Consider the following 18568-nt stretch of genomic DNA (forward strand, 5'->3'; position numbering starts at 1 on the left):
CACTTCCTGTTTCCTTACAGTTGACCAAGTTGTCTTTGGCGGGGTTTCCCACACTGCCCTCTCTTGCATCTGTCTGTTTTGCAAGTTTGTCTAGACTCTCTAATATCAGCCAATCAAAGTAAAACAAAGTCTATAGTGGTAACTATGATAAAGTTCTAGTCTTATATATTTAATTGCAGCACATCTTCACAGTTGCAAAGATTCTTTCAATATGTAAAACATAATCAAATATAAATGTAAGTGTGTGTAAGGTTTTAATGTAACTCACTCCCAGAATTCGGTGACAGGGGAAGTGAAGTTGGAGGAGTTGGAAGCCAGCCAAAGGGTTTTGTTATTGCGGTAGGTGTCCTCGATACAGCGATCGGTGTTCCACGGCTGATTGCACTTGGCCCAGGGAAGCTCTGGCTGAAAACACTGAAATGCAACAAAAAGCAACAATTTATAGTAGTGTTTCTTAGCATGTAGACAGCCACTCTTCCAGTCAAGAGGTTAGCGTTCAAAGTTATCGCGTTATATTTGGGCCACATTTGTGAAGGAACAATGTGAGATTTTGAGAAATTATACGCGAGCAAAACATAATTTAAATTGAGCAAACAAAAATATATTCTGTGGTCAATACATGAATTATCGTGTTTGCAATTATTCATTTTAACGTGCAATAATAAACCCCTCTTACAAATGTGCCACAAAATCAACCAATCAGAGACTTGGAGAAGCTAAATTTAGATTGGCTGTTTCATCTCCAATCATATCGCTACTAGAGGTATTTACAGCGAACATTGACCAGATGGAGTTGTAAAACTTTTCGGTCAGTATTTTGGTTATTATTTACTAATAATACAGTGTATTATAGTGCTGTTGTTTGGGTTAACATTATATCTCCATGTATCTTGAGATATCGTCTGTTGTGTGACAGTGACATTAGTTTAACTCACCCTTCAGGACTACTAGACAAGAAAGAAGGATGAGGTCTATTGTATAAGTCTGTGGCTTCTTGACCTCTTCTCTTTTAATATTCCCTTTTTTCTGGATTTTATGCTATTTGTGTTTTCACAAAAAAAATCTAAATAAACTAAAAGAATAACTCACACATGTGTCATGACATTAGTAAAATAACCCCAAAGTGTATCTGTTAACTAACTAACCATAACTTTCTCTGTTACTTATATACTACCTCATCAAGGACATTTAAAAATATTTCACTTTTTATAATCCTTGGATTTTGATGGGAAATTATGGCTATTATATTTTTAATATTTAAACCTAATCCAAATATTCAGAAGATTTTCCAGGAAAAAAAAGTTTCTACAACAAAAATAACATTCTTCTAGTCAATCCTGAGGGTAAAAATAAATCTATGCCAAACTGACCAAATAAATCATCTTCAGTATCTCTACAAATGCAATGTTTTTTGTTTATTAGTTGTTGTTTTTTTCCCTAAAACATACCTGGAACAGGTAGTAGAGGCCCCAGGCCAGGATGACGATGTAGTAGACATTCAAAAGGGAAACGATCACAATGGAGGCGTAACCAATACCTTGAGGGGAATAAAAAGGTCATGACAATAAGAGGACGGAAACAGGGAAAGGTCAAAAGGCAATATAGATCACAGTATGTTCATAAAATAATGTCATTGTGTGTTTTTGAAAGAACCGCTGTTTGTACTGAAAAGCTTTCCGCTGTTTCTTTATACCTTTTTAGAATTAAATAGGTTACTCTGCGTAAAATAAAATGCAGTATTCAACAATGAATAAAAAAACGATTAAGTTGATAAAAACAGAAATAGTGTATTATTTATTTCACAGAGAAGTTATAGAGTTTAAAAACAAGCCGCATGTGACAGCAAAGCAGGATTAAAACACATATTAAACAAATACCATATTTAATAAAATGAGAACATTAACAAGTGTTGATTAGAAGATAAACACAACAACATGTTACTTCCTGTTTGTGGGTGGTGTTTTTTCCTGCTGTAAAACACACACATAGACACAGAGCGGGCCTATAATGGTCGTGTTTTAGGGATTTAACCTTCACTGGTGTTGCTCTGCACTTGATTTGACACATTTACCAGAGCAATCGGCTGCGTCAATACTGGCCTTGAGACACAGGTGGTAGTAAACACAGTGTGTGTGTGTGTGTGTGTGTCGGTCTGTCTGTCTGTATGTGTCTCTTTGTTATTGCTACTTTGAGATAAAGTGTGTCTTTGTGTATGTGTGTGTACATGAACCCTTAACCCCATGTGTGAACTACTTCGCCTTCATATCATGTCCATTTAATTACTCAGCTAAAAGCACACATAGGTTTGCACAGCTATTCATCTCAGGACACTACAGCCTAAAAAAAAGCATCATCCCTAACCCCTAAACCATGGGTGTCAAACTCTGGCCCGCGGGCCAAATTTGGCCCACCGTGTAATTTCATTTGGCCCTTGAGGCAATATCAAATTAACATTAGAGCTGGCCCGCCGGTATTATACAGCGGCAATCACGCTGAGTTTAGCCGGCGATTTGGCGACTTTGATGGTCAGTATAGCGGTATTTTCAAATTTATTAGCTTGTGGAAAAAGTTAATGTTGATATTTACCTCAGAAGGCTGCAAATAGAAAAGAGGCATTCAATGTTTTATTTAAATTTTATTTGATATGCCATTGATATTTTTTAATTATTATTATTATTATTTGAAACTCGATTTTGCATGTCACTATAAAGTTATATAAGCCTTGCTTGTTCAATATTCAATGCAAAACTTGTCTGGGTCCCTATTAAAAGATTCATTTGTTCAACCTTGGCCCGCGGCTTTGTTCCGTTTTAAATTTTGGCCCACTCTGTATTTGAGTTTGACACCCATGCCCTAAACCATCACCAGTTACTGCCTAACACTAAACCTTTGGTTCTGCCTTTTTAGGACCAGGTTTTGGTGTCATGAGGCCTATTGCTCCGAACAAGGTCAGTGTTTGGACTAGAAAAGGTCCGAAAGAGGTAACACACACAAGTACACACATACACACACACGCATGTTCAGATCACATGGAACAGTGCTGATCAAACAAACAGATGCTTTGCCTCCATGATGTAATTTCTTGTGCTCATTCGCTGACCTCGGCTGACCTCTCAGTAACGAGACTGGAAGAAGCAATAGGGTTTATTTAGGGTCTATTTGGTGAATTTGAGTTTGTATTGAGTGTCATTTCGTGCCAGACTGATTTATGAGCTACAGTTTTGGGTCATATTTGATCACAGTGTCGAAGCTTGACTGAGTACTTGTGTGTGTAAAATGTTTTTTTTTCTGTTTTATTTATAGGGAAGACCAACAGTAACCATGGTAATGGCTGCAGGTCACATTAAATAACAGATTTAAAAATATCATTTGAGAGAAACAATTGGTTGTGCCAAGTTCAGTTTGTGGTAGGAAATACATACAGTGCATGGTAAGCAATGACTTCTTCTCTACCCCGAAACAGAGTCATGTGCTGGAGGTTTTCTTCAGCCCTTAGCTATCAGTCATCTCCATCAGTGGATGGAGACTAGAGAGGAAAACCTCTCCATCTGGTTACCTAATTTAGTTGTAGCTCATTGCCACTCCACATCTCAGCTCAGAGCTGGAGAAAATATGGAACTATAACTTTCCCTTTCCCTTACCCTAACCCTTTCAGAGGTCGCCAGCACGCCATCACTTCCTGAACCCCAAGGCTACCAAACTGGGGAAGGGATTTATTCTAAAGCAAGACAGACTTGAATTAATTTCCACCAGATGCAAGATGTCTCCCATCTAAAGAAAGAGGCCATGGTATAATATGCCGCTGGAATCATTTGTTCATCTCTTTCCTGTTGATTCCTGTGTCAACATTTTTGATGTTTCCAGTGTGACATTTCTGTACGTCAGCAGAGAACATCTTGTACAGCTACACTGAACTCATCAGCACTTGACATCATGTTTGGGGCTGGTTCCATCCTTTAATCTCACCACCACATTCCAAAATGCTATAGTAGCACATCCAACTCACTCCCTTGTTTCCACCATTATACTTTTCCTTTCTACATCCGCTGTCCCGTCTCCCTCTTCCCCCTCCTCACTCTGTCTTCTTCTCCATCCCCCTTTTTTTTATTTATCTCCCTTTATCTCTGGTCTTTATCAATCCACCTCTCTGCTCTGCTAACTGGTCTACTTATTTTCTTTCTCTGGTGCTCTGTCTCTGATGTGTTGCACCGATGTTGCTGTAGCAACGTGTGATTCAGGACAAGCTGTACACCATCTTATGAGTGAGTGTATGTGTGTGTGTGTGTGTGTGTGTGTGTGCACGCGGCATCAGAGGGATATAATATGTCTGAAAGGAGGACAGAACATGTGTGCATGTGAAAGTGAGAATAGTAGTGCAAGTAAATAATTAAATCAAGATAATGAAACAGTGACGATAAAATTACTGAACCAAATTTATAAACATGAGGATAGAGGCCTCAGTGTGTTGGTTGCCTGGTAACAGTTGCAGGGTAAAGTCTCAGCAGTCTGGAGGCGAGTCTGGTGTGACGCAGCCTTATGTTGCACAGCCTCTGTGAAATTTAACAGAGGTTTGGAAAATGGCCTGAAGTTGGACAAAAAAAATGGCTGGAGGCACTGAGCTCTGTGCTCCATCACTGAAATCAGTGAGACTGAACAACGATGAGGGTTAGGCAGACTGGGGGAGGAGCTATAATCACAGGTCTTGATATGGCAAACGTAAGAGATAACATGTGATTCATGTCATGGCTATAAGAATTGTCATTTGGATTGTGTTTCTGTCCAGTTTATCATTTATTTTGCTCCGTATTTGGTCTCCACATGCACCTGGAGGATGTCTTTTTAGCTGCACAATGCTCCAAGAAATTCAGTGTCAGGTGCTAAGCAGGTCGGGCACAGTGGCTTTGCCTTTGACCTGCCTACTGTGGCTGTAACTTGTGTTAATGAGAGTGAACCAACAAAAGAGATTTGTGGTCTGGTCAACTTAAAAAATGAACCGTCATAAAGGGCAGGCGATATTTTGTGAAAAAGGCTCCTTAATACATGTTTTTTTTAAATTTTATTTTACATGTGTGCAGTATCAGTAAAATACAAATCTTAATAATCAAATACGGTATATTCAAATGGATAAATAGCCTAAATGTATTTAACTTATTGTCATTTTTTGCCTTTCTAACTTTATTTTCCTCTAGACAGTGAAGGGGGAACAAGACATAGAGTCAGTAAATCAACCAGGTGGGAAGCAAACCTCGGGACCTGCTGCTCAGGCATATGCAGCCCTTTTCCACAGTAAAATGCCCTAAAATAACCACAATTAAATGAATGAATGATGAATAGTCTGCTCATTCACAACATATATTTATCTTAACACTTCCTATCCTTTCGGCACAACATACCAGTAAAGATGGGGCAGAGCTTCTCCCAGCAGGTGATACCACCCTCGGAGGTATACTGACCCAGGGCGACCTCCAGGAAGAAGACTGGCAGACCACCACCAAACAGGAAAATGAAGTATGGGATGAGAAATGCACCTGCAAAATGACATTTAAGGGACAGTTGTCAATAGTATGGAGACAGAAATGTCTCTTCGTGAAAAAGAAATCGTGTTATTTCTTAAAGTCTTACCTCCACCATTTTTATAGCAGAGGTACGGGAAACGCCACACATTCCCTAAACCAACAAAGCCACCAGCTACAGACAGAACAAAGTCCAACTTGCTGGCCCACTTCTCCCGTTGGGGGTGTTTGCCCTCTGCTTCATCCTCAGGCCGAGTGCCTGGGCTCTTGCCAGGAGATGGTTTCAGAGTGTCCTTATGGAAATCCTTCAGGCACTGGAGCTTCTCTTTCTGAGCCATTCTGTTAAAAAAAAAAACAAGATACAGAGATTTGAATTGATGATATGTATAAAAATGATGGTATCTTTGTAATCTATTAAACAACAGAAATCATGTGCTTAAAGAATGCGATACCATGCAAGCAATAACAAACGCTTGCATCGGCTTACACAGAGTATATTGACTTATTCAAACATGTAACCACAGTTTGGTCAGAGAGAGATTCAAAACTTGAGACTAATGTTTTTTTTGTTTTTTTTGTTTTTTTATCTGATGAACACAGCCTTGCTTTCTATAGCATGGTTAACTTGATGTATTTGTAGTAACAGAGCTGACTGTGGGCTGACGCTGCTGTCGAATTAATTTGTTTTTACATAATAGCAACGAGCAAAAACCGTACTCATTCCTCCATGTATTAACATTTCATTTTGCACCTTAATGTGAACTGCTTCCCTGACACCAAAGCAATAGTTCTCACATCTTCAACACCAGAGCTAGCAAAATGCCTTATCAAATCATCAAGGTCAAGCCAGTATGAGACGAAGTAATGAAAAGGTTAGCTAAAAATAAAAAAAAAGCCCAGAAAGCAAATAAAGAGATTGTGTAGATTAACTAAACCCAAACTCTTTTTTTTCCGCCTGCCTTCTTCATTAGAAGAGCGGTGCAGACAGTTAAACATATCATGCCTTTATCTCTTTGCATCGACTATCTTCTCTTTTCTGTCTCGGCCATTCATTCACTGTCTTCCTGCAGGTCTGAAGACAAGGATACACTTGAGACAAATCCCCCTGTTGCTGCCTAGAGATTCATACATGTTGTTTTCCATTCACCATGCACAATCAAGAATTTACAGTGGTATCATTGGTGCACTCAGCATAACAATACAAACAGCGGCGAACTGCAGCAAGTGTCCTCGCATGTGTAGCTATGTGTGTATTTGAGGTTTCCTCAAACGAGTTAATGATTGCACAAAGAGAGACATACACAAATGAGTATTCATGACTGACTTCCTACATAGTTAATTAATAACGCTGAGAGGAAACTGAAAGCACTGGCTTTGTGGGGGTTGGGGGCGCGCACATGTGCACATGTATGCATGTGTGTGTGTGCAGAGACTGTATGTGTGAGTGACTGTGTAGAAGCATTTCCTGCTTTAACAGCTAGAGGACTCGTTTTTGTCTGTGACAAAGTGTTGCCATCAGTAGAATGTGTTATTACTACCACTGTTGAACCAAGTTTACATTTCAGCTTGAATACATTATGAAAAGCGAGAAAGCCTTGCATCACTGCATCTGACCACGAAGAGAGTAGTTCAAGAGGAACCTGTGTTTTGTGTGGGCTCAGTGGATAGATATGATGCAATTACAAGTGTATGTAGCAGAAATAAGTATGTTTTTTGAGAAGGGCTTCAACATCATAAAGTTCTTGATGGCGAAACCAAATCGGCTGATGTAGTTAAAAGATGTTTTTTCATAGATGTGTTCCAGACAGTTGCGCCTTTGGAACACATCCGATCTGGCAGGTGTCATCTGGGGGATCCCCAAGAAATTATGTAGTTACATGATGTAGTTCATGCCTCGTTCAGGACCTGCCACAACCCTGACACATATAAGTGGCAGAAAATTGGTCGAATTGAGGGCTGATCGTAAGCTGCAGCAGCTGCCACGGCTAATAAGCCAAAGAAAGCACAGAAGCCAAGATGTGGAATTTTCCCAGTTCTCGAGGAGAGATCTGCCTTCTGTAAGTTATGGAGGCAGTGAGAGTCATCGGAGTGTTTCAGATGACAGAGGAGATATATGAGCTGGACATGGTGTTGTTGTTGAACCGTTGCCCACAAGACAACCTCCAGAGCGAGACCGGCCGTGGGAACCGCAATGAAATTTTTTGGACGATTGAAAGTTGAGGCCAAAGGCTCAGTGTATAACACTAAGACTCATTGTCTGTGTGTGTGTTACTGGACGTGGATACACTGACTTAAGAACTCAGCCGGTCTCTCTCTCTCTCTCTCTCTCTCTCTCTCTCTCTCTCTCTCTCTCTACACACACACACACACACACATACATATATATATCTTCCTCTCTCCGACTTCACTCCCTCACCACTTACATAACACCCTTTCCTATTTTAAGACCATGTACATTTCCACTGGGCTGACCGCCTGTTTCATTCACTCTCCTCCCTCACCTCCTCCTCCTCCTTCTCTACTCCACATTTTGTTCACCACCCCATCCTCTCATTTTCTATCTCCCCCCCTCCATTTATTCCTCTCTTCAAGTTTCATCTAATCGAATCCCAGTGAAATCAGTGGATTACAGACTCGATGACAACACACTGACTGTGTGTATTATTCACCCAACAATTGACAGGAATCTTCCTTTTTCTTCCTTTGTGTAAGCATTCCTCCTTCATTGTTTTTCTTAATCCACACCTCTCTACCGCTATTGTGTCACCATCATCCTCATTATCAGCCCACCATCAGTCTTCTATCACTCCCTGTTCTCCACGTAATCTAATTTTTCATGTTATTTTGACCATCCCTGTTCATCCCTCCTTGGTCTCTACTCCTTGTATACCTTGTATTCCTCTCTTTTTCTAATTTATTTCTGCCTTCCATGTTTCGCATCTTTCTTTCTTTTCACCGTCACTGTAGAGAGTGCGATAAAAACCATGTTAACCGGAGAAAACGAGACAATGCGACAAAGACGGAGACAAACAAATAAAGGGGCAGTGTAAAATACTGTGAAACTAAAGAGCTGTTGAACGTTAACTGGAAAAGACAAAGGGAGTTAAAGAAAACCAAGCAAAAAAAAAGGCATGGCCTTGCCGAAACACGTACTAGGTTGCTGAAATTTAATTGTGTCAGAGAATTGGACAATGTGAGAATCAGAGGAAATGAGGTGAAAATAGATGCCACTGATATGGATAAGAATCATCTTTGCAAGATCAGAGACGGCACAGAATAATGGACAGAAACATGGGTTTTAACAGAAAATGGGACAGACATATGGGAGCAAGAGATAAAAAAGTGAAAGAAAAACAGAGACATACTGCCAATAAACGCCCTGCCATCTAAACCATTGCACATGGGTCTGCTTTTGTAACAGTTGATTTGGTAGGTGGTAATCACAGTGTATAGACATAGTCTCTGGGTTTGGAAGGTGGAGCCAAACTTAAGTGACTGAAACAAGCGTTATCTTAATGGCCAACAGGAAAGGACTCCACCCTACTATCTCAAATCCAAGATGGCGCTGGTCAAACCTGACACCTCTTTAAAGAACACGCACATCCATCAGTGCTGCAATGGGAGCAGGTGCATTTGTTATTTAAACTTAAACAATGAACAGGAAAAGAAATATCAGTATCTCACATTGACGTATCACAACAGTATTCATTTCTACATTTCTACGTAGCACCCTCTCTTCAAGCGTGTGTTTGATGCAAAGATCAGAAAAATCCAACACATCTTTGGAAAAACCACGTCTAACAGCATCATGGCAACAGTCAACTAGCACCGAAGTGATGACTTCAATCAGCCTGTGAGAGTATGAAGACGTGCACTTGGTATCCAGCTACAATATGAGCCAGCGTGTCTTCTGCTGGTGCTAGCTATAAATCACTGTGTGTAATGCATTCCTCATTGGCTGCCAAGGCAAATGATACTGTAAGACTCTGCCAGTCATTTCATTAGCTGTTTAAACCATATCTACAACACAATTATACAAAACCATCAAGGACTAATGAGGTGGATCTGATGTCACTGACTTACTACAGTGAATGTACTGCATGTGGGTCAGTGTTTCATGCTGGTTAATATAATACGTACAGTAGCAGTGATTTTCAAGGATGCACGGTCATAAAAAGTTTGGCTGCCGTGTACGCGTGTTTATTTACTGTGTCTCCATTTGCCTCTCTCACCTTTCATTTTAAGAAGCGGCTGTGAGAAAGTTGCCTTGCCTGTGCCTGAGATTCCACCAAGGCACAAACACACACTCCTCTTACCTCAGGTTACCGACTTAATACATGATTTAACAGCAGACAAGCATGCAGGTAATACAGCAGCTTTGGCAGGCTGCTGTTTCTCACAAGTCAATGTACGGAGGATGATGCACATTCAACCAGTACATGAAAATGCAACCACTTAACATAACTGGACCTATTTGTTTCCCTTGAAATGCCCTTTGGCACACAGGAAGTAGCGTATGTATTCAAGTCATTCTTTTTTTTTATAATCAGATAAAACTCTGGGTTCCTGCCAAATGCAAAGACTGAGCACAAAGATAAAGTGCGACACCCACGGGGGGCTATAACTCTTTTCAAGGAGAAATGCTGGGATGTTCTTTTTCTGCTACCTTTGTCCATGGGTCATGTGACATTTAAAGTGCATTAAATATCAGGGGTGTCACGATTCTCCTAATCCTTGATCTTTTTTTCCCCTCTCTTTTAGCAAAGATGGTTGTGCCAAATTTAGTCCTGTCTAGTTTAGACTTGGATCATTGGTTTTATGTCATGATAACTCATATGATATTTGAATTCCCATTTCAATTGTCTAAATAGTGTCAGGAGTGATATAATGCCCATCATTTGTTTTCAATGTACCAAACTAAGGCCTTATTCTCACATTTAAATCATTAATTAACAATAGGAATGTAACAATAACCAATAAATGCTTAACTCCAGGGTTTTCTGCCACCTCATAAGGTCTCCCGTATGACGTTACAAACATGCCAACAGCGCTAGTTATCACTTTAGCGCGAGTTTCGAGGAGACTTGTTTTCATAGTTGCGTCTCTGTCCTTACGATGCATGCATAGATAACATGACATAGTTTACACGCCGTGGTTTTCTGTGTTTCTCATGGGGGACCGCAAAATAATTCCACACTAGCGGGGAGGGGGTTCGAGATGTGTCGCCCATATCTGCAGTTGCCATAGTTACTCTTAGTTGGCAGCAGCTTCAGGTTAGCGGGGAAGAGGTGGCTAGAATGGCTACAACCACAACACTATGGTTTTTTCCCCCCTCTGGCATGCCTGCAGGACGTCACACTAGTGGCATGGTTGAATACTCGATTCCACCTTTGCTTTCAAAGGTCGAGATCGAAATGCTGTTTTTTCGATCGATATTCCATTAACAATCGATATCATGACACCCCTATTATTATTTTTCTCCGGTGGCGTTGCTAAATGGCAGCCATGCTCTGACTAGGGTGTCAGCTATAGCGGTAAAGTGAAAACCTTTGGATCTAAATAAAACAAGTCATGTGAGGTTTGAGGTTTGGGGGGAAGAAAACACTTTTCACCACTTTCTGACTATGTATGGACTAAAAAACTAATCGAATAATCAACAAGTTAGAACTTTAATAAAAGCATCATGAGCTGCAGCTGTAGCTTATCCTTTTGTGGCGCACTTTGCAACTTTGTAAAGAAAAGTGCCTTTTCTTAAAGATTATTATAGCCATACATTGTCAAGTGTCTGGTTGGGAAGTCACCCATAATAATCTGAGCTCCTGTTTTTAAAACTCCCTAAATGGGGATTTGGCCGGTGCCATCTAGTGGTGTCACCAGCAACCAGGGTCAGGTTGAATGATACCTGGTATCAGTCACACTGATTTCCATTTATACATTATGTGTGATGCTTTATCGTCTACTTTCCTCTTAATGAAAACATAATTTACAAACTTGCGGAATTTGCCCACTGATGGCTATTCAATATATTCTTACTTTCTGGTTGGCTTCAGGGAGTAAACCAGAAGTCCACCATTTGTAAAGAGCATACTGAGGTTTAAGGCTGCTATCAGCAATGCAACTGGCTACCTTTTGCCTGACATTCCTGTCTCTCGCATTCTCCTCCTCACTCCCTCCATTACTTTATGATTGCATTTATTCTCAGACAATCGACCTAACCTTACAAGCAGAGAGATACACCTCTTTGTGGAGTCTGGTTTCCTGATTGGATTGGAAGTGCTGTGATATACTGGAAACATTTCTCATAGATTCACAGTCAAATTGAGACCGAGCAACAAGTCCTCCGACTGAAACGCCTGAATATAACCCATAGGTGGTGGTTTTAGCACACCGGGATTTTTCAATTCAACTAAGCATAAGTGTAAAGCCCAATTTATACTTCTGCGTAAAGTGCTCTGCGTAGGCTACGTAGAGACTCTGCGTCGACGCAGAGACTGTCGAAGAGCCTCTGCGTCGTCTCCGTCTGCACGAAATATTTTTTAAGTGTCCGTCACTCCGTCAAGGGACTACGGAGACGGCAAGAGCTGCGATTGGTCCTCAGGACAGGCTGAGCTAAGCTGCTCTGTGCCGGCTCTCAGTGCACTCCGGGCGTCCTGACAGAGGCGGAGCTGATCCCCGCCGATAACGCCGCTGCCGAACTATAAATACGTCATATCTATACACACACAGCACATGTTTAGACCCTAAATGGCCAATTTCTCGCCTCAAATTATCTTAAAACTGCGTTCCGTCACACAGAAAAGTGAGAAACAGCCACTGTTTCAACAACAACAGTCTTTCTCTCTCTTTCTTTCTCGGACGCCATTGCTCACTGTAGCCAGAAGCACAACAACCTTGCGCAGCGACCCCTACTGATCGGGCGGGAAATTGCAGCGAGTGTCCGTCACCACGACGCAGAAGTATAAAGTATAGTATCATGTGGCCTTTAGGGTGATTAGGGTTGGGGAGTTAGGGCTGAAAAACACAGGACTAGGCAGTAAGTTACAGACTTATGACTATGTGACTAATGATGACACACTAAAAACCCATTTTGACTAAGCCAAAGTGCAATCCTTTGAAGCTACGTGATGACGAAAACTCCCAAGCTACCACGGTGCTGTTATTTAAGCTATGTTTCCATCATGGTACAGCAACAACAACGAACAATGACATCGAACGGAGCAGCTCTATTCCTGATGGAAACGCAACAAAATACATACCATACCACAACGAACCATTTGTTCCATGCCATTATACTACCACTAGGGGCGCCTGTTTTCATAATTACGCTTCATTTGAGGACAGTCACAGACTTACAGATCCACACACTGAGCAAATAGAGCTATTCAACGATGTGACAATTCAAGTAAGATCATTTCATTTAGCAGAAATTGCAGCTGAAATGAGGTACAATCACCTGATTATATGAATTTGTGTTTTTTTTTATCATGCCAAAATAAGCCTCAGGCTGGGTCAGAAGCTGCAACATGCAAATTCACCATTAACATACAGTACCTAGTGTAAATGTTACAAGTAAAACAACACATTAATAAAAGTGACTAATAAAAGGTTATTTATAATCTATAATAACCATGTGTTTTATACATTCACTTACTTTGTTTAGGATGCATTGCTGTGTGAATATCTTTGGTGAATTATTCCATCGCCAATGAAGAATGAACTCTTGGTAATGATCGAGTGTTGCGTCTGGTCTAAAGACCAAAAAATGAAAACGGAAGCACCTGCCATCACTCGTGACACGTCACAGCCCGTCATAAACGACATATCAGAGACTCACACTATGATGTCAGAAAGCAATGACAATACTAGCGTTTATAGAGGTAAACGTGCGCCACGCAGAAACCGTTATGTCTCCTGAAATGTGTGGTATAGATGCAAAAGAGGCAGATCGTTTGCTTTCCAGACACTGTCAAGTAACATGCGGTCGTCGTGCACTTGCAAAATTTGGGCATAAATTACATGACTGCGCCCTTTTTTTTCTTTCGGCTGCGAATTTCAACAAAGCAAGAGCAGACTGAGGCTGAGGCAGAGAAATCCACAAGAGGAACCAGAGAGACAGGGAGGCAGCGCACAGTGTGCAACGTGCGCTTGAAGAGCATCCCCCCCCCCCCCCCCCTTCTCCGCTCCGGTTTAAGCGACACAAATAACGGTCTTAGACAAAATGAAACCAATAAACAAAACAAAAAAAGGCGCACACAAATCAAAGGACTTATATAGAGGAGTATAAGAGAGAGTCTGAAATGGATAAATACATCGACAAATCGCACGACGTCTGTCTGTGACACAACCAGCAAATAGGAATTCACTTCAAACCAATGGATGCCTTCCGTGCACATGCACGTGTTTAAACAGCGCTCCTCATATAATGAAGACACGTTCGAGGGGGGGAAATAAACAAAGATCACAGGATCAACGTCGCTCGTCTTTGTATTCAAAGCACTTAGAAAGAAATACATTCCAAATACACCGGTCATCATCATCAACCTGGAGCGCACAACCCGGAGCGTACAGAGAAAGACAATAGAGAAATTAGTATTAGCTTTAAATCTACATCCCATCTTCTTTGACAAACACACACACACACATGCATTCACACCACCAAAAAACACACAAGCAACAAACGCAATTTGTTATAATAAACACGCATAGACTATTATTAAATTTAATTATTTAAAAAAAAAATGGAAATAAATGCATTAACATCATAATTCTCATTCAAAATCATCTTCCATCAGAACCGTTATCTCCAACCTTTTGCTTTATAGCCGTGCAGTGAGGGTGCCGCTTCTCCCTTTACCTGCTCTGCTGATGTGATTTTCTTTATTATTTGTGTCCTTTTAATGTCCTTTGAGCGGTGTCCCTTGTCCGTTTCCACTTGTCTGTGTCCCCCTGTGTCTGAGATCTGGATGCGTAGGTAGCCTGAATTTTATCCTATTTATAAGCCTCTGTTTCTGACCTTTGTCTCTTGCAACGGTGGGGGGGACCAGAAACATCAGCGGCAGTGGAAAATCACCGGCCTGCCTCTTCTTCTGCTTCTCAAAGCAACAGGAGAGCCGTGTGTGTGTGTGATGCCTTCATGTCCCGATGATAACATCAGATTATTTTACTGCGCCGCTGTAGCTATTCTGGCCGTGTTTTGACTTCAGATGAAGGTTCTTGCTGCTCAAGGTTTGAGTAATTTTCCCCAACATTCTGTGCAGATTGAGAGGCATAATATTTGCCACAGTGTCACTTCCATATACAATACACAATTTGTTTTGTTTTTTAAATATACAAGTCATTTAAAACGTAATTAGCGACTACACTATAGCTGAATAGGTTTTCACAACAACATTGTGGTGGTTATCCAAAAACAATAGACGCTCGTGTCAAATTTGAAACACTAACACGCTTTGTTCATTTTATGATCAGCCTCCAGGCACAAGAATCCATCGCTGAGTGACACAGAGACGGTTTTGATTCTCTAAATGTAGTGGAGAGATTTCCGGGCAGCACATGAACGCACCGTTGAGGGGGGAATTAAAGTCATAGCCCCCCCCTCACGATCCGTTTTTTTTTTTTTTTTTTTTTTTTTTTTAATTTAATATATATATCTTAACCTGCTCTCATTGGCACGCGCTCAGAATTCGAGGCGCGCTCCCGCTCAAAATTTGAGTCGCGCTCCCGCTACAACGCCCGCATCCAAACCCCAAACACACACACACACACACACACAACACACGCACACCACACCCCCTCCCCCATTACCCCCGCCACGCTCGCGGCCGAGAGCAGAAGCCGAGGAAAGAAAGAGGCTCAGTGTGAGGAGTCTACATGCTGTAGATTATACATGTAGGTTTTTTTATTTTTTTTACTACAAAACACGTTTTAACCATAGTGTCCAAAAGAAGGTTCTTGATAATAATAAAGGCCTCATTCCATTTGGCTAAACCTGTTCCAAGAGCCTGGTACTCAATTATTGATCTGGTTTAGTGCAAACAAAAGTGTACTTTTCTCTTTTTCTTATTTACATGTCTGCAGAAGCACATGCTGCTCTTTGCTTTTTTGGTGTAAATGAATGAATAACCAGGGCCGTTTCTAGCATTGTGGGGGGCCTATGCAAGATGCTGTTGGGGGGGGGGGGGGAGTGGGGTGCTGTTGGCACTTCAGCTTGTGCGGCATTTGCGTGGGGACACAGCCTATTCTCTACAGTGACTTTTCCCTGTTTAACTAAGGCCTAAAATGTGGTTTTAGTTAAACATTGATCCGCTTGTGTTCCAGATATTTGATTCTTGGTTCTAATTTGACTGAGTTCCATGTTTATGCCTTTTGACGATGACAGCTATTACCTCTGAAAGCTTAAATCAGAGGTTATGTTTTCACCTGCATCATGTCCGTCTATATGTTTGTTGAAATGATTACGAAACAAAACACTTGATGGGTTTTTGCGAAACTCTGTTGTGGCTCAGGAAAGAATGTGGTGAACTGCGGTGCAGGTCAGTGAAGGATGGCTTGAGTGAATTTCAAGGGGCTGTCTGGCCTTGATGGAGGTATGTGCTCTCCACTAATAAAATGGATAGAGATAAAAAACGGAGTGACCACTTGTTGACTGCGAGCATTAACCTATGCCCCCAAAAAGTCCTTATCTCTAGCCCTTGACTGGGGGTGACTGTCACACCTCCACTGTCTTTTACAACAGAACTGCAAACAGGGTTTCAAATGTGTTGTAAAGATAATCAGCTATAAAGAAGTTCAGTCTTTATTTGTCTGTTCAATGTAACTGTGCACTCAATTGCTGATAAATAACTGCTCAACAGAAATAGATCAGTTATTTAAAGGTGCCATATGTAAGAATGTGGCCAAAACAGTTACTACATTCAAATTCAAAATACGGAGGTCTTTTAGGTTTCGTTTTTTGACGTAACTGGCAACCCGTGGTTGCGCGGCAGCTGAGACTCTACTGACTGCTATGATTGGTAGACGGTGGTAGGTGGCGCCACATGCCAAAATATGATTTCAAAAACGTAAAAACATGATTTGCAGTCTGCAAAATATTTTTTTTTAATGCAAATAATTTGGCTGTACTGTTGTTGTTGGTGAATATAATAAGTTATATGAACATTATTCCTGAGTCTCTGTGACATATTAGGAGGATTTTATTGCCAGTTGCTTTAGATTTATTACATAACGCACCTTTAACTTAATTTTAAAATGTAATGCTAATGTGGATAATTCTTACATTCCCTTCCACGTCAAATATTTCCCAACTTAGGTTCTTCTGGGCGGATCCCAGGCCATCACACAAGTTTTAGCGTCACTTCACCAGGTTCCCGTTCATTTTAGAGGACATTTTTAAAAATCCTCCCTCTTACATCTCTGACCTGAATCTGTCTCACACACTCGCCCGCACCCTTAGGTCTTCAGTTAGTTGTTCCCCCACACAAGCTTTAAGACCAGAGGGGGATCGACATTTTCAGGCAGTGGCTCCCAAACTAGCCACACGGTTGGTGTAGTGGTTAGCGCTCTTGCCTTTGCAGCAAGAAGACCCGGGTTCAAGCCCCCAGTTGAAGAGGGTCTTTCTGCATGGAGTTTGCATGTTCTCCCCCGTGTGTGTGCGTGGGTTTTCTCCAGGTTCTTCGACTTCCTTCCACAGTCCAAAAACATGCAGATTAGGGGATTAGGTGAATTGGTCACTCTAAATTGACCGTAGGTGAGAGTGAATGGTTGTTTGTCTCTATATGTGGCCCTGTAATGGACTGGCGAACTGTCCAGGGTGTACCCTGCCTATCACCCTATGTCACCCTATGACCCTCCAATGGAGGATAAAGCGGTAGATAATGGATGGATGGATGGCTTTTAGTTAGACGGGGCTTTTATATAGCTTATGTGGTCTTGTGTCTATGTTTTTATCCATTGTCTTTTTGTGTCTCTTATATTATTAATTGTATTTATTTTATTGTAAAGCACTTTTGTTGGTCTGTGAAAGGTGCTATATAAATAAACTTTACTTCCTATAGACAGTGAATGATTGCGGTAAGGTTCAGGCACAAAATGCACGTGACATGTGGAGTCAAGCACACTTGGATGTCTTCAGAATGGCATTAAAACACTGTGATGAGTGCAATGCTTAGCCTTGACCAGGTTTTCCAACAGTGGTCTGCTGCTTGACTGATAACTCACTCGCTTGTTTACACAGCACCAGTGAAGTTTTTTTCTTTTTGTCTCCAAACTGCATGTCTGGGAGAAACTATGGCTGTTACATAAAGTTATTCAATAATGCAAAATGAGTTGTTTTGGAGGCTTATTTTGTGAGACAGGTTGCATAATGGTATGGATAGTGATGGAGTAAGCCAGCAGTGGTTGGTTATTAACAATCCTAGCCATTTGTCTCATTGGTCTTACAAATAATTCATGTTCAAAAGCTATGCACGATTGGAAAACATTACAACTAAATAAGTGCAAAGGCATGATTCATTCTAACTGTGCACAGAAATGTGAAATGTGATTTCTTTCTTTCAGTCTGCAGCCACAATGAAGCCCACTATGCCCCATTCCAGGCCTGAGACACCATGAAGGGTGTTGTTGTATTTCCACAGCCCTGTCAGTATCATTGGATGAGTGGTCACCTGACAGGAAAAATGACAAACATCTAAATACCATTCTTCCTGAAAACGTGCAGATTTAGTCAAAGAATAAACCCAGGGCTGTGTTGCTTGTGCGACAGTGTAATCAGTAGTTGTTCCCACTTTATTTTGTTGCTGGTGATAGCATCTAAATGTGTTTACATTTCAGGCCCGCAGACGGATTTGCTTCTTGGTATATTGACGTAAACTCATTGAGGAATTCGAGAGGGTGAAAAGAAAATGAAAGCATGACTCGTGTTTTAACCCTAAGCAAAAACAACGGACTGATGATACAGACAGCAGCGTGGGGAAGAGCAGGAGAGGGCGCCGTTAAACTCAATGCCACCGCATTTCAAAAGCATCTTACTTTCTCAGAAGGATAGTTGACGGTAAGTG

The 18568-nt window shown here is 41.2% G+C and overlaps 1 protein-coding gene across 1 annotated transcript; it reads right to left on the reverse strand.

Annotated features, from left to right (window-relative positions):
* Positions 1 to 264: 264 nt before the first annotated feature.
* On the reverse strand, positions 265 to 14458 carry LOC310930062 (sodium- and chloride-dependent taurine transporter-like; the record flags this gene model as incomplete). The annotated part of the gene is made up of 5 exons (XM_083892957.1): positions 14368 to 14458; positions 5623 to 5852; positions 5394 to 5528; positions 1449 to 1537; positions 265 to 414 (listed from the first exon to the last, which is right to left on the reverse strand). The coding sequence occupies exons 2-5, from the start codon at positions 5849 to 5851 to the stop codon at positions 265 to 267; spliced, it is 603 nt and encodes a 200-aa protein (XP_083749083.1). The 5' UTR covers position 5852; positions 14368 to 14458.
* Positions 14459 to 18568: the final 4110 nt, after the last annotated feature.

Source organism: Microchirus variegatus, assembly GCF_963457635.1.
Source record: "Microchirus variegatus genome assembly, chromosome: 7".
Lineage (NCBI taxonomy): Eukaryota > Metazoa > Chordata > Actinopteri > Pleuronectiformes > Soleidae > Microchirus > Microchirus variegatus.